The sequence below is a fragment of the Cavia porcellus genome, unplaced genomic scaffold, assembly GCF_034190915.1.
Source record: "Cavia porcellus strain 051 isolate PalLab524CR breed Dunkin Hartley unplaced genomic scaffold, mCavPor4.1 scaffold_20, whole genome shotgun sequence".
NCBI classification, from domain to species: domain Eukaryota; kingdom Metazoa; phylum Chordata; class Mammalia; order Rodentia; family Caviidae; genus Cavia; species Cavia porcellus.
In genome coordinates, this window is record NW_026947503.1 from 49,752,975 (window position 1) to 49,765,199 (window position 12,225).

General features: G+C 38.4%; 1 protein-coding gene across 5 annotated transcripts in view; it reads left to right on the forward strand.

The window, feature by feature from the left end:
- The window catches only part of Trappc8 (trafficking protein particle complex subunit 8), a 106,102-nt gene extending 96,140 nt beyond the window's left edge, over positions 1-9,962 (forward strand). For all 5 annotated transcript variants that reach the window (XM_063231797.1, XM_063231795.1, XM_063231798.1 and 2 more), the window contains 3 exons: positions 303-448; positions 7,457-7,546; positions 8,712-9,962. In XM_063231797.1, coding sequence (XP_063087867.1) covers positions 303-448; positions 7,457-7,546; positions 8,712-8,946 — 471 coding nt within the window. In that variant the 3' untranslated portion in view covers positions 8,947-9,962. The remainder of the gene's footprint in view (positions 1-302; positions 449-7,456; positions 7,547-8,711) is intronic.
- Positions 9,963-12,225: the final 2,263 nt, after the last annotated feature.

Here is a 12,225-nt window from a genome sequence, read left to right on the forward strand (position 1 = left end):
GTTACGAGCCCTTTTTACATCTGAGTTAGTTAAGTCTTAAAGTATTAAGTAGCTGAGTCTTAAGATCACAAAGCTAATATGTGAAGTTGCTGGAGTTCAAGTCTAACTCCAGCCCTAACTATGGAAGGAGTAAATGATTTTGGATCCTAGATTATTTTGCAAATGATAGCAATTATTAGGTTAAATAATGGAAAAAGTACTGTTTGTGTTTTATATCTGCTGATTTTAACTTCATATACATATGTATGTATCAAATGAAGTTTTATTATTATTATTACAAGTCTTTTCTTGTCTTTTTGCAGGAACAACCAGAAATGGAACCATTAAAATTTTTCAGGCCAGAAAACACTACAGCTACCTCAAGACCATCCTTAGAGCAGCTGTCTAATCTCATTAAAACAAGTCTTCACTACCCAGAGACATTTAACCATCCATTTCATCAAAAAAGGTTTGAGATTTATTTTTGTTAATCTATAGTACATACACAATTGTGGCCACACATTTATTTGCTCAGACAGTGGCATCAACCTATATACAGAAAAAGAAACTTACTCTTATATACAAGTTTTTTTTTGTTTTTTTTTTTTTTTTGTGTCTTTTTGAGACGGAGTCTCGCTGTGCAGTTCAGGCTGGACTTGAGCTCAGTTTGTAGCCCAGGCTGGTCTCGAACTCGCAACGATCCTCCCACCTCAGCCTCCCAAGTGCTGGGATTACAGACGTGAGCCACCACGCCCGGCTCTAAGAAACTTACTCTTTACAGTTATTGTTTCTGGTCATCATGATTAAGAATGTATAGTACCTCAGCTGCCTGTGAGTTACCAGAGCTTCCTTTGTGAAGAACAGCTCTATCGTTATGTAAAAAACAAGGATATAAGTATATCATTTTTGTTTTAGACACAAACTTACTGTTACTTTTGGGCTAAGCTAACACACCGAATTTAGAGTGTCATTTCCTGAAGATTTACTAATCGCTAAGTTTCTTGGGGAATAGTGCATTTATACTCGTAATTTTGTTAAATAGCTTGAATATGTAGACTTAAAGGTCTAGAAATAAAACATGTTAGGTTGGACAGCGTCAGAAGCTTGCGTTTCTAGACATAAGATGGAAGGGACATTAGTAAAACCAGTTTGTATGGAATAATCAAAATGTTTAATGAAATCATCCTGAGTAGGGGTAGAGTGTGGATGGGACAGGACAAAAGAGATATTGAAGAGTAACATCTGAGAGATGTGCTGAGGAAAAGGAACTGATGAGAAACACTGGAAACAGTGAAAGAGTCAGGAAGAAAAGACCAACAAGAAAACAGTTGTATCTCAAAGGCTGAGTGGGAACACTTCAAGAAAGAACTGATTAACAGTTTGACATCGTCCAGAAAGGTCAGATAGTAAATGGAGCCATTATTGATGCAGTGATGCTTCCTGTCAAGCTGTTGCAGGATACAGTAGCTTACAACAAGATGTGTGTTTCTGCACTCATGGTTCTGCAGGGTGACTGCATCAGGCCAAAGCATTTTGGCACCTAGGAAGTCAGGTTTATGTTGTACTATATATATTCGGGGATTAGTCCAAGGGCAGCAGTCACCTTTTTTCATTAAATATCTGTGGAGTACAAAAAGTGAACTAAATTGCAAATAGACATAAATAAGTAAGGCCTCTGCTTGTATCAAAGACAAGAATATTTCATAGGCCAAGTAGTGTCCTCTCCATAATCACCAAGGATAATTCAAAGTCCACACCCTGGTAGGGAAATAAAGAAGCAAATTTAACTCCAGAACAATAATCACAGTTATTCCAGTTACCAAGACAACTACTGAAACAGAGGCTTGAGTATCTGGACATCTCCTTGTGAAGCTAAAAAACAGATGGAAGAGTATGAGATAGCTAGAGTGGGGAGAGATAGTGTTTGGACTATCTCCAAAGTGGAGATAGTGAGGGACTGAGTATTCCCTCAGAGGCAGCTATTTTAGCAGGTTGAAAAAGATTCATGGTATGGTCATGGGGATTGGGTTGCTGAGTTTTTGAATAGTGCTGAAGATTAGGGATTTGAGCAGGTGATGATTGAGTCATCTACCCTGACATAGTTGTCTAAAATGATGATAAGATTCGGGGTTGAAATGACAAAAGCAAACCCATGCTGAAGCTTTTAAAATGAAACTGTTAGATGACATGGAAGAGGAAAACTAGAGAAGTGGTTCTCACTAGGTGCCAGATGAATTTTCAGATGGAAGGTGGAGAAGTTGTTTTAAACCACATCTTTATTTTAAAAATTTCAACATGCACATTCTTTCCTCTTCCCTTAAAGAATCTCTGCCATAATAAGATAGTGTCACTGATGTGTGTTACCAGTATAGGAACAGGAAAAAAAAGAGTTCATGACAAAGGAATGAAGATGTCTCTATAGGAAAGAAAGAAACAATCCAAAAAATGTAAGAAATGACATTGAATACAGAAAGTCACTTGGATGGTTGAGGCAAGAGGATCACAAGCTCAAGGCCAACCTAGGCAGCTTAGCAAGACTGTCTTAAAAACTGGCTGAAAGGTAGCTCATTTGTAGAGCTCTTGCTTAGTAGGCATAAAACCCTGAGTTTGATTCCCAGTACTGCCAAAAACAGAACAGCAGGCAAGACCTATACAGACTTCAAGGAAGGGAAGATGTTGGAAGAAATAAAGCGTTTGAGTGGGGTGTGGTGGCACATGCCTGTAATCCCAGCACTTGAGAGGCTGAGGCAAGAGGTCATCACAAATTTGAGCCCAGTCTGAACTATGTAACAAGATCCTGTCTCAAAAACCCACAAAAACAAACAGCATCTATTGCTGAGAGGGCTGCTGAGGAAGCTGTATTGTATTAGATAATAGGAACATAAAGAGAGGAGGTTGAGCATATTGAAAAACATTCTTAATGGGAAGGGGATTCTAGAAAAGAATAATAGAAATGGAGGAAGTGGAAGAAGAATGAAAGAAAAAAATAGGTGAACAGTAATAAAGATAGGAATCATGTTCAGTTAAGCGTTATAAACTTTTCTTTCTTTTTTTCTTTTTTTTGGTCTTTTTCCTTTTTATCGGTACCAGGGATCAAACTCACGACTGCCTGCTTGCAAGGCAGGCGCTTATGCCACTGAGCTAAATCTCCAGCCCCCAACGTTATAAACTCTTCATTTTGCAGATGAAACCTGAGGTCCTGTGCATGCTAGGCAAGTGCTTTACCACTGAGCTTCTCCTTGAGTTCAAACTTTTCAAAATAATAGGTTATCTCAGGTATGATTACAGAACTTTAAAGCATGTGCCAGTCACTCTGAGTACTTAATGTGTTTAATTGTGCCGTCACTTCAACAAACCCCAAAGACAGTGGGCACCGTTTTTATTCCCAGTTTGCAGTTGAGGAGAGTGAGGTACAGTGTTGTTAAACTGATATTTGAACCCTAGCGATGTTACTATAGGCCCAAGCCTTTAATAATAGCCATATCTTAGGCATGATTGTCAACAGTTTGATCTGTAGGTAGTTTGTGGTTCATCAGAATGACTGTTGTGTAAAGCACACATTTTCAAAACATAGTTCCACCTCAGCATCTTCTGGCAAGAGTTGGGGCCTGGGCTGGTGGAGGGGACTCAGTGGATGCTGATGCCTCAGGTTTGCTAGTATATTAGATGTGGTTGCTGTTTCCTGAGACAGTGAATGGAGGAAGGGAAAATGAGAATGTGTTTTGTGTCAGACCAGGAGACACCCAGATGTTCACATTTCTTCTAGAAGCATTTTGATAAAGTACAAAGCTTTTGACATTTGAGGATCAAATTGGAAATAAGTAGTGTAAACTCCTTGGTTTTTGCTTTGCCTACAAAGTATGCGGTAGAATTTAGCCTAACAAAATGCTGTAGACTGGAAGCCTCATTCTACCTTGTTGCCTCTTTCCTGGCGCTGAGTGGCAGAGGGTAGGGCATGGTACGAGGAAACATTGTTGGGGGGGAGGTTTTCTAAATCATCGTTTTAGTTTTTTTTTTTAATTAAGAAAAAAAAAACAGAAATAGGGTACAAGTTATACAGAATTTCAGAAAAAATAAACAATAGGAAATCACTAGTTAATAGATTACATATTGTTATCTTAGAAATAGTTGTTCAAGTTACAAAATTAAAGCATATAAAGTGGACATTCAAACAGTGAGACTAGAAATAGTTTTGTTCAATGATCCAACAAAACTCAGTAATACGGTTATCTATCTTACACACTTAAATATACATACAGTTATATCCTTTAGAGCACTTTCTTTTCCTCTCTTTTGTACAATGACAATTACACATTTTGGGTTTTATTACTCTCACAGTTCTTATTACTTTTTTTTGAAGAGAGTAAAACCAAATGTGACATAACAGAACAGAGTCAGTCAAATCAAAAGGATGAACATAATAGATAATGTAAAAACAAAATACTAGGTGATCAACAGTGGTTACCATACTGCCTCTTGCTAACTTAAAAAGAATTGCCTATATCATCAGTTATAATAAAATTGAACAAAACAGTAAAGAATAAAACCAAAACATTGGAGACATTACAGGGCTTTAAAAGAAGATAATAGTTAATTGGAATGGGCGTCATAATGAATCTTACTGTCTTTACAGTTGTTGCCTTACTTTTGAACTTGGTACTATCAAGCAAAGCAGAATAGAGGAAAATCAGTCAAAGTAAGATAGTGAGGGCTATACAGGGTTTCAAATCAAGTTAATAGGAAATCAAAGTGGTTTACTATAATATATCCTACTATTTTTTATTTTTCCCTTAATTAAAAAGATAAAAATAAAAAAGTAAATATTAAAAAAGGAGATTGAGATAAAAGAGGGCATAACAACAAAACAACACAGGTCAAAACATAACCATTTAAGCAAAATAGTGTTTCTCCACAAGAAATCCCGACATAAAAGTAGTTACTATAGTGTCTCTTTCCTTGAAATGTTTGAGTAAAACTCGTAGCATCAAACATATCAAGACAATGTAAAATCATTCAAGAGAATGACAATATTACAGGGTATTTAGAATCAACTAACAGAAAATGAACAATGGTTTCTGTATAATCTCCTTGTCTATAAAAGTTTTTGTTTATTTTATCACATAGAATAAAATCCAGTAAGATACAACATGTTAAGACCGATGGAGACAGAAGAACAAAAGCTTGATGGGACTTCAAAACAAAATGATATTAAATCAGCACTAGCTATTATGATGTCTTGTTTTCTCCAAAATAGCTGTTCCTACCATCCAATCTTCTCTGCCTCATTTCTGTTGAGCTCTTTTTCTGTCGTTTGTTGTCAGTTTGTCTTCTTCATTTAGCTTTCTGCTCCATTCATTGTGGCCTCTCTGCCACTGTTTCTGAAGTCTTGGTATTTTCCTTTTTTAGAATATCCTGCAGTATTCTGTGTAGAGTTGAGTTGGTGGTTGCATATTCCCCTAGTTCCTCTTTATCCTGGAAGCACCTTGTTTTTTCATCAATTTCTAGGGACAGTTGTGCAGGATATACCAATCTTGGCTGGAGATTGTTATCTTTCAAAACTTGAATTATTTCCCCCCCACGCTCTTCGTGATTTGATGGTTTGTGCCAAGAAGTCTGCTGTAATTCTGATGGGTTATCCCTTGTAAGTGTTCTGTCTCTTGTCTCTGATGGCTTTTTCTGTTCTTATATTGGATTTCTGGAATTTTATTATATGCGTGGGTGTAGCTCTGTTTGGGTTGTAGGTGGCTGGGGTCCTGTATGCCTCATATATCTGAGTATCTTTACCTTTTGCTAAATTAGGGAAATTCTCCTGATTATTTCTGTGAATAGCTTTTGTAGTCCATTTGTTTGTGTCCCTACTTCTTCTTTTATGTTCTTAATTCTTAGGTTGTAGATTCTCTTATCATCTTCTAGTTTTTGTATTATTGCTGTTTGTTTTCTTGTTATTTTTAAGAAGTTTTTCATGCTCCCATATTACAAGTCTGCCCTCCAATTCAGATAATCTATCCTTAAGTTTCTTTCAAGCTGTTCTTCCAGCTTTCGATAGAGTTTTTAGTTTCCTGGTAATCTCTTTGAACCTGCTTCATGTATTCTATATTTTCTCTATTTTCTCCATCAAACAATTCTCCCCTTTTTTCTGTTTTTCCATTCCACCATCTATTTTTTCTTTGGTGGTGCTTAGCATTTCTCTAACTATTCTACTTATATCTTGCTTTATTTCATTAAATACTTCATTTTTAAACTCGTGTATGAGGCTCTGGAGATACCGCCTTATGTCTATTGATACCATGTCTGATATTGCATGTTTTCTGTCCTCATTCTCCTTTGCATTTACCTTTCCTGGATCAGTGTTCTCAGGATTGGGGACTGAGGACCCTTTTTTGTTGCTCCCTCTTCCCATACTTTTTGTTCCTTCCATACAAGTGAATGTAGGGGACCCAATTTTTTTCTCTTTTTTTCATTACAGTTTGAATTGCGCTGGCTACGTTTTCCTGCTCACTGCAGTGTACTAGGGAGACACAGGCCTGGGCAGCTTCTTCTAGGCCCGCCCCTCCAGGTCATCCTACCGAAGGCTTCACTGCTAGGGTGCACTTCCAGGCGCTGGGACCTGGTTTGGGCTAGCCTACTGGGTCTTACTCAGCAGCATCATGCAGGTCAGGCCCTCTCCAGCAATCCCGCTTGAGAGGGGAATATGTGACTGAAATCACTGCAGCGCCCTTTTCCGGCTGGTCCCAGTATGTCCTTTGCTGGAGCCTCCTACTCTGTGAAAGGGTCCCCGTTCCGCTCACTCACCGCAAGTCAATGTAGTGCTCCCTGCTAGTCCCGCTCTCAACTCCCTTCGCAGATTCCCGCTCTCAAAGCTTTCGTGGGTCTCTCTCCCTGCCCTGCAGATTTGGACTCAGCAGCGGCAGCAGGAAATTCTAATCGCAGCTTCCAGTGGCGCAGATTCTAGCTTCCATGCTGAGATTTTGTATGTTCCTGTTAGAGCACCAGGATTGGATTTCCAGTTGGTTTCTCTTAGCTTAGTTCATTCCTGGGTCAGCAGGATGTATTTCCCCTTGCTTAGGACTCCTCGTACCGCAGCATTCCTGGATTCTAAGTGGGGTATTTCAGAGAGCCTCTGTAGCTGCTGCTATCTATCCACCATGTTCTCCATTTTAGGTTTTGTCTAGGGAAGTTTGCATTATATATGGTATTGTTTCTAAAGTATATGTTTAGATATTTACAGTATTGTTTACAAAATATATATAGTACTTCTATATTTAAATATTTATAAAAAGTAGATATTTAAATGTTGAGACATTGTAGCAATATATTTTTATTAACAAAATAAGTTATTTTGGATAATTTGCCAACTTTATTCTTTCCCTTTTTTGAAGTTTGATTGTTTAAGGAGCTTATATTCCATTGGATATTCTTAAGTGCTGTTTTCAAGAAAACAAAATACACTATTAACCTTTTTTTTTTTCTTTTGTAGCCTTTGTTTAGTACCAGTCACACTTTTACTTTCTAACTGTTCCAAGGCTGATGTAGATGTAATAGTTGATCTTCGGCACAAAACTACAAGGTAAAGACTTACTCAGTGAAAGATTATTTTGTAATTTAAGGCTTTTATGATGTGATTTGTAAGCAATTTAATATTTAGAAGTTATGCAAATAATTATCTAATGTGGATAAAGTTACTCAAGCATGCCCTGATTTTTTTGTTGGTACTTGTGTCGTATTGCTGAAGTGTTACAGAAATACTAGCCATGTGTGGTGGCACTTGTTTGTAGTCCTAACACTTGGGAGGCTGAAGCAGGAGGATTATTGTGAGTTCAAGACCAGCCTGGGCTACAAAGTGAGCTCAAAGTGACCTTGAAAAGCATAGAGAGCCCTTGTCTCAAGACAGACAGACAGGCAGGCAGGCAGGCAGACAGAGAGACAGACTGACAGACAGACACACACACACACACAGAAGTGCTATAGAAGTATTAAAGTTTTTTCCTGATTATAAAGTAATACTTATGGTGTCTCATTTTTATAACAGAAGCAACAAAATTCAGATCTATACTGTATACTTGATATTCTTAGAACCAGGTTCTTTATTGGACTCAGAAATTTTTGGATTCTTAGAAAAATGATTGACATATATACTGAATATTACTGTGTAATTATCCAAATGGAATTTGGGACAGCTTGTTGAAATCCACACACCTTACTAAATTATAAAATCCATATACACAAATTAAATACTGCTTGATTAGTAGATTATTTTCCATATTATAAAATTGCACTTTTTTTTTTTTTGGTGTTTTTTAATAGGGTCTCACTATGCAGTTTAGCTCAAGTTGGTTTTGAACTCAGTGATTCTCCTGCCTCAGCCTCCAGAATGCTGGGATTATAGGCATTCACCACCATGCCCAGCAAAATATCACTATTATAAAACACTCTTGTATACACATGTATTTTCATATATAGAGAATCAAAAGCTCAGGTTTCAAGTCAGGTTCCATCATATTAGCTGCTGCTGTGGGCACTAAATAAACAATAATCCACTGGGTAATAATGCACTCTTAGCATTGTGCCAGAAAACAGTAACTATTAATGTGTGTCAGCTGTTACAGTAAAACCATTACTTCATAAAAGAATTTCTAAAAATAGAAATGTTAGCTGAAAAGTATGTTAATGGGACTTTGGGGGAAATTTTATAAAGGAAAATCTTAGAATTTACTATTATTTTCTTCTTCCAGTCCAGAAGCATTGGAAATCCATGGATCATTCACATGGCTCGGACAGACACAGTATAAACTTCAACTTAAAGGCCAGGAGATTCTCAGTTTGCAGTTGAAGGCATGCTTTGTTCACACAGGGGTTTATAACCTTGGAACTCCCAGAGTATTTGCTAAGTTATCGGACCAAGTTACAGTGTTTGAAACAAGTCAGCAGAACTCCATGCCTGCCCTGATAATCATCAATAACGTATGACAGCTTGCAAGTTTGTACTCAGATCTACAAGAATCAGTTTACTTTCACCAAATGGGTTTTACAGCAGTATTTTAACTTGTTATGGAGGTTGGTGTCTGATCACTGCAAAATACTTCAGCTTGACGTTTTGTTGATGCAGAGCACGTTGGACTAAGAGTACTTACATTCTTTTTCTTCTATTTCTTTAAACCTGATAATTTACATGTTCATATTACAGAATTTCAGCATATCCATGCACCTTATTAAGCCTTGTCTTAAAAAAATGTCTAAATCTGCTGTTACAACTTGTTGATGGTATATGAATATTAGGAGGTAATTTTGAGGAAGAAAAGGCCTTTCTGGGAATACTCCTGTTAAGCCATTAGTCTGAAAATCCCACCTTTACTGTGAAGTTTTGTAGAGTGTTAAGTACAGATTTTTCTGTCTGGCTTCACACAATATTCTAAAATCAGTTTTGAATTTCGGTTATAAAGTCTTCATATTTCAGTATCTGGTGGACCCTATGGCTTATACATAACTTTGTAAAGAGAAAATTTTTTTTCTTATGCCTTGGATATAGTTTTGAAAGGGATTTGATTTTTCTTTCCTTGTTCATCTCAGTGTAGAGTGCATTATTTCACAACAAAATTTTTTTTGGCCATTAAAATCATATTCGTTATTATATAACTTTAACAGTTCAGTTGGTCTGTTTAAAATATAAATCTACTCAAGTTAATTGAAAATAAGCTTTTCAAAAATGTATTATATTTATAACAAATGTACTGTAAATAGAATAAAGACATGCTATTCACTGTATAGATTTATTAGATGCCTTTTTTAAAACCTGATTTTATTTAAAATAAATGCCAGCGATACATAGCAGGTACCAGCCAAATCTGTGAAAGCTTTCTCATGTTTCCAAAAGTGAAATACTATACTCTTTGTTTATAAACTGCTTGATGGCTTTATTGTACATGAACAAATGAATTTTGTCTTTATGTTATGTCCGATATTGAATTAAAAATGTGGGTAATCCATTTTTTATTCCAGTGGAAAGTAAGGTAAAAGCTTACTGAACCAGTTGTAGATAACTGTGTTGCAGACTTGTGCTGACTTTGACAGACTGGGTAGTTCAGCCCTCATTGCTTTAGAGAAGGAAAAAATCTGGACTAAGAAAACATCTTCCTAAAAACAAAGTGTTATTAGCGAGCCGAAATCTGGACAGATAGCCTCATCGTTATTGGAGCTCCTTTGCCTGTGAGTTTTTACCCAATTAGGAAGAATCACCCTGGAACCTGTGCTCTGCTCTGGCTTTCAAGATAAGAAGTGTGCTGCGTGGAGTGTGCACTGTGATCCAGCTCTCAGGAAGCTGAGGCAGAGAGGTTACTCTGGGCTACTGAGACCCTGTCTCCAAAAAAAAAAGAAACATAAAGGGTGGAAAATACGGAAAAGGTTAAGAGAACTACTAGACGTACAATTCTTAACATACATTATTTGAGTCATAAATGAAAAGAGGGTGGTGATAGGCTAAAGCAATATTGAATCCAAAACAGACATCAAGTATAGGTTCGAGAAGTCATTCATCCCAAGTAACATAAATAAAAACAAACCTATCTCCAGGAGCCTCATAGTAAAACTGCTGAAAGTGAAAGACAGCACGAAGGCAGAAACAGTCTTGAATTCAGAAGAAAAGCCGACATTCTCCTCCTCTCCTTATGTCCTCCCTCCCCTTGTTCTTTGGAAGCACTTTACCCCTAAGGTTTGCACCCACCTCTAAAACTAGCTTTAGTAATAGCAAGCCTCAGAGAGATGGCTTAACAGGAGGCAGTGGGCTGTCTTCAGATGTGATTTAGCTAACAGCTAAAGCCACAGCTCTGGATGCAGTGAGAATCCCTGCCCTGCAAGGAGGGGAATGAAACTTAAATTTTCACATGAGTAAGACATGGGTGTGACCCAGGATTCAGCCTTCCATGGGTTTCTCCAAATAAGTATACAGATCAAAGCAGATAAAGTCAAATGTAGTCTATGCTTTTAGTAGCCCTAGAAAGAGTATGCTACTAGCCTCCCATGTTCTTTTTATGCCACTGAGCTAAATCCCCAGCCCCATTAGCCTCCCATCTTCTAGTGGCTAGTGGAGTTCCAACGGTGACGGCCCATCTTGAGCTTCTGCTGCAGGCTTTTCTAAAGTGGAGATGAGGAAGGCAGGAATCCCAGAAGACTCTGGAAGACAAGGGAGGCGACAGGCACACAGAAGTCACTAGCGGAAGTCTGCCTAGTGTGTGGTGAACTTAGATGAGAGGAAGGGAGGAGAGAACAGTACAATGTACAGCTTTTCTTGCTATGGAAGGTTTCACTGAACTCCCACAAGCAATTCTTGAAGCCAACTGCGTCCACTAGAGGGCACTGGAAGGGCAGTTTTGTTACCAGTGCTGTCCTTACCATTTGCCTTTAAAATGTCGAAATTTTCCTTAAGTGAGGTAATATAACGGAGTTGAGGGAGTTCACAAAGAAAAATGCAGGTTTTTGCCAGTGAATGACAATTTGGATGAATTGTCCCGTGGCAGTGAGGGTGGATCGTCAGCCTGATTGGCTTTGGGATCTGCCCCAGGGATGGTGGTACACACTTCTTGGTGTATCAGGGTGGGTCTTGGAGGGGTGGCCTGGGGCTTTGTCTGGTCCCTTGCTCCTTTCTGTCTGCCACTGACTCCCCACTGCTGTGAACCAGGCATCTTTGCTTCACCAGGAAATCCTGGCCTTAGAAGGGGAGGGAGTCCCCTTCACAGGTAAGCCAAATGAAATCTAAGTCCTTTAAGCAGTGGGGGCCAGGCACTGTCCCAGCATTGAGGAAGCTGGCTGATGCGTCCCCCTCATGACAAGGAACGGGATTTTTTTTTTAAACCCATGACTGAACTCAGGACCTTGCGCTTACCAGGCTGGCGCTGTGCTTCTGAGCTATATCCCTGGCCCGTGAATGTTTTAAAAAGAGATTCCTGGTAATTATTGTGTGTCATTTATACAATAAGGCATGTTTCATCTCATTTAATGCCCAATTGCTTTACTTTAGGGTTATTTTATAAATACCTGTGATCCACGAAAGCATGATTTGTGGCAATAAAGATTTGCTACATGAAAGCATGCCACAGCCACATCTGATAATTGAATTCCTGACAGCCAGGTTTTCTAAATGTTGCTGGGCGACCCTTGTTGGGCACAGTTTCCCTCTGACCCACTTTCTCACAGTGTCTGTCCAGTGTCTGGCTGTGACAGCTCACTCCCGCTCTTGAACCGTCTCTTAAGACA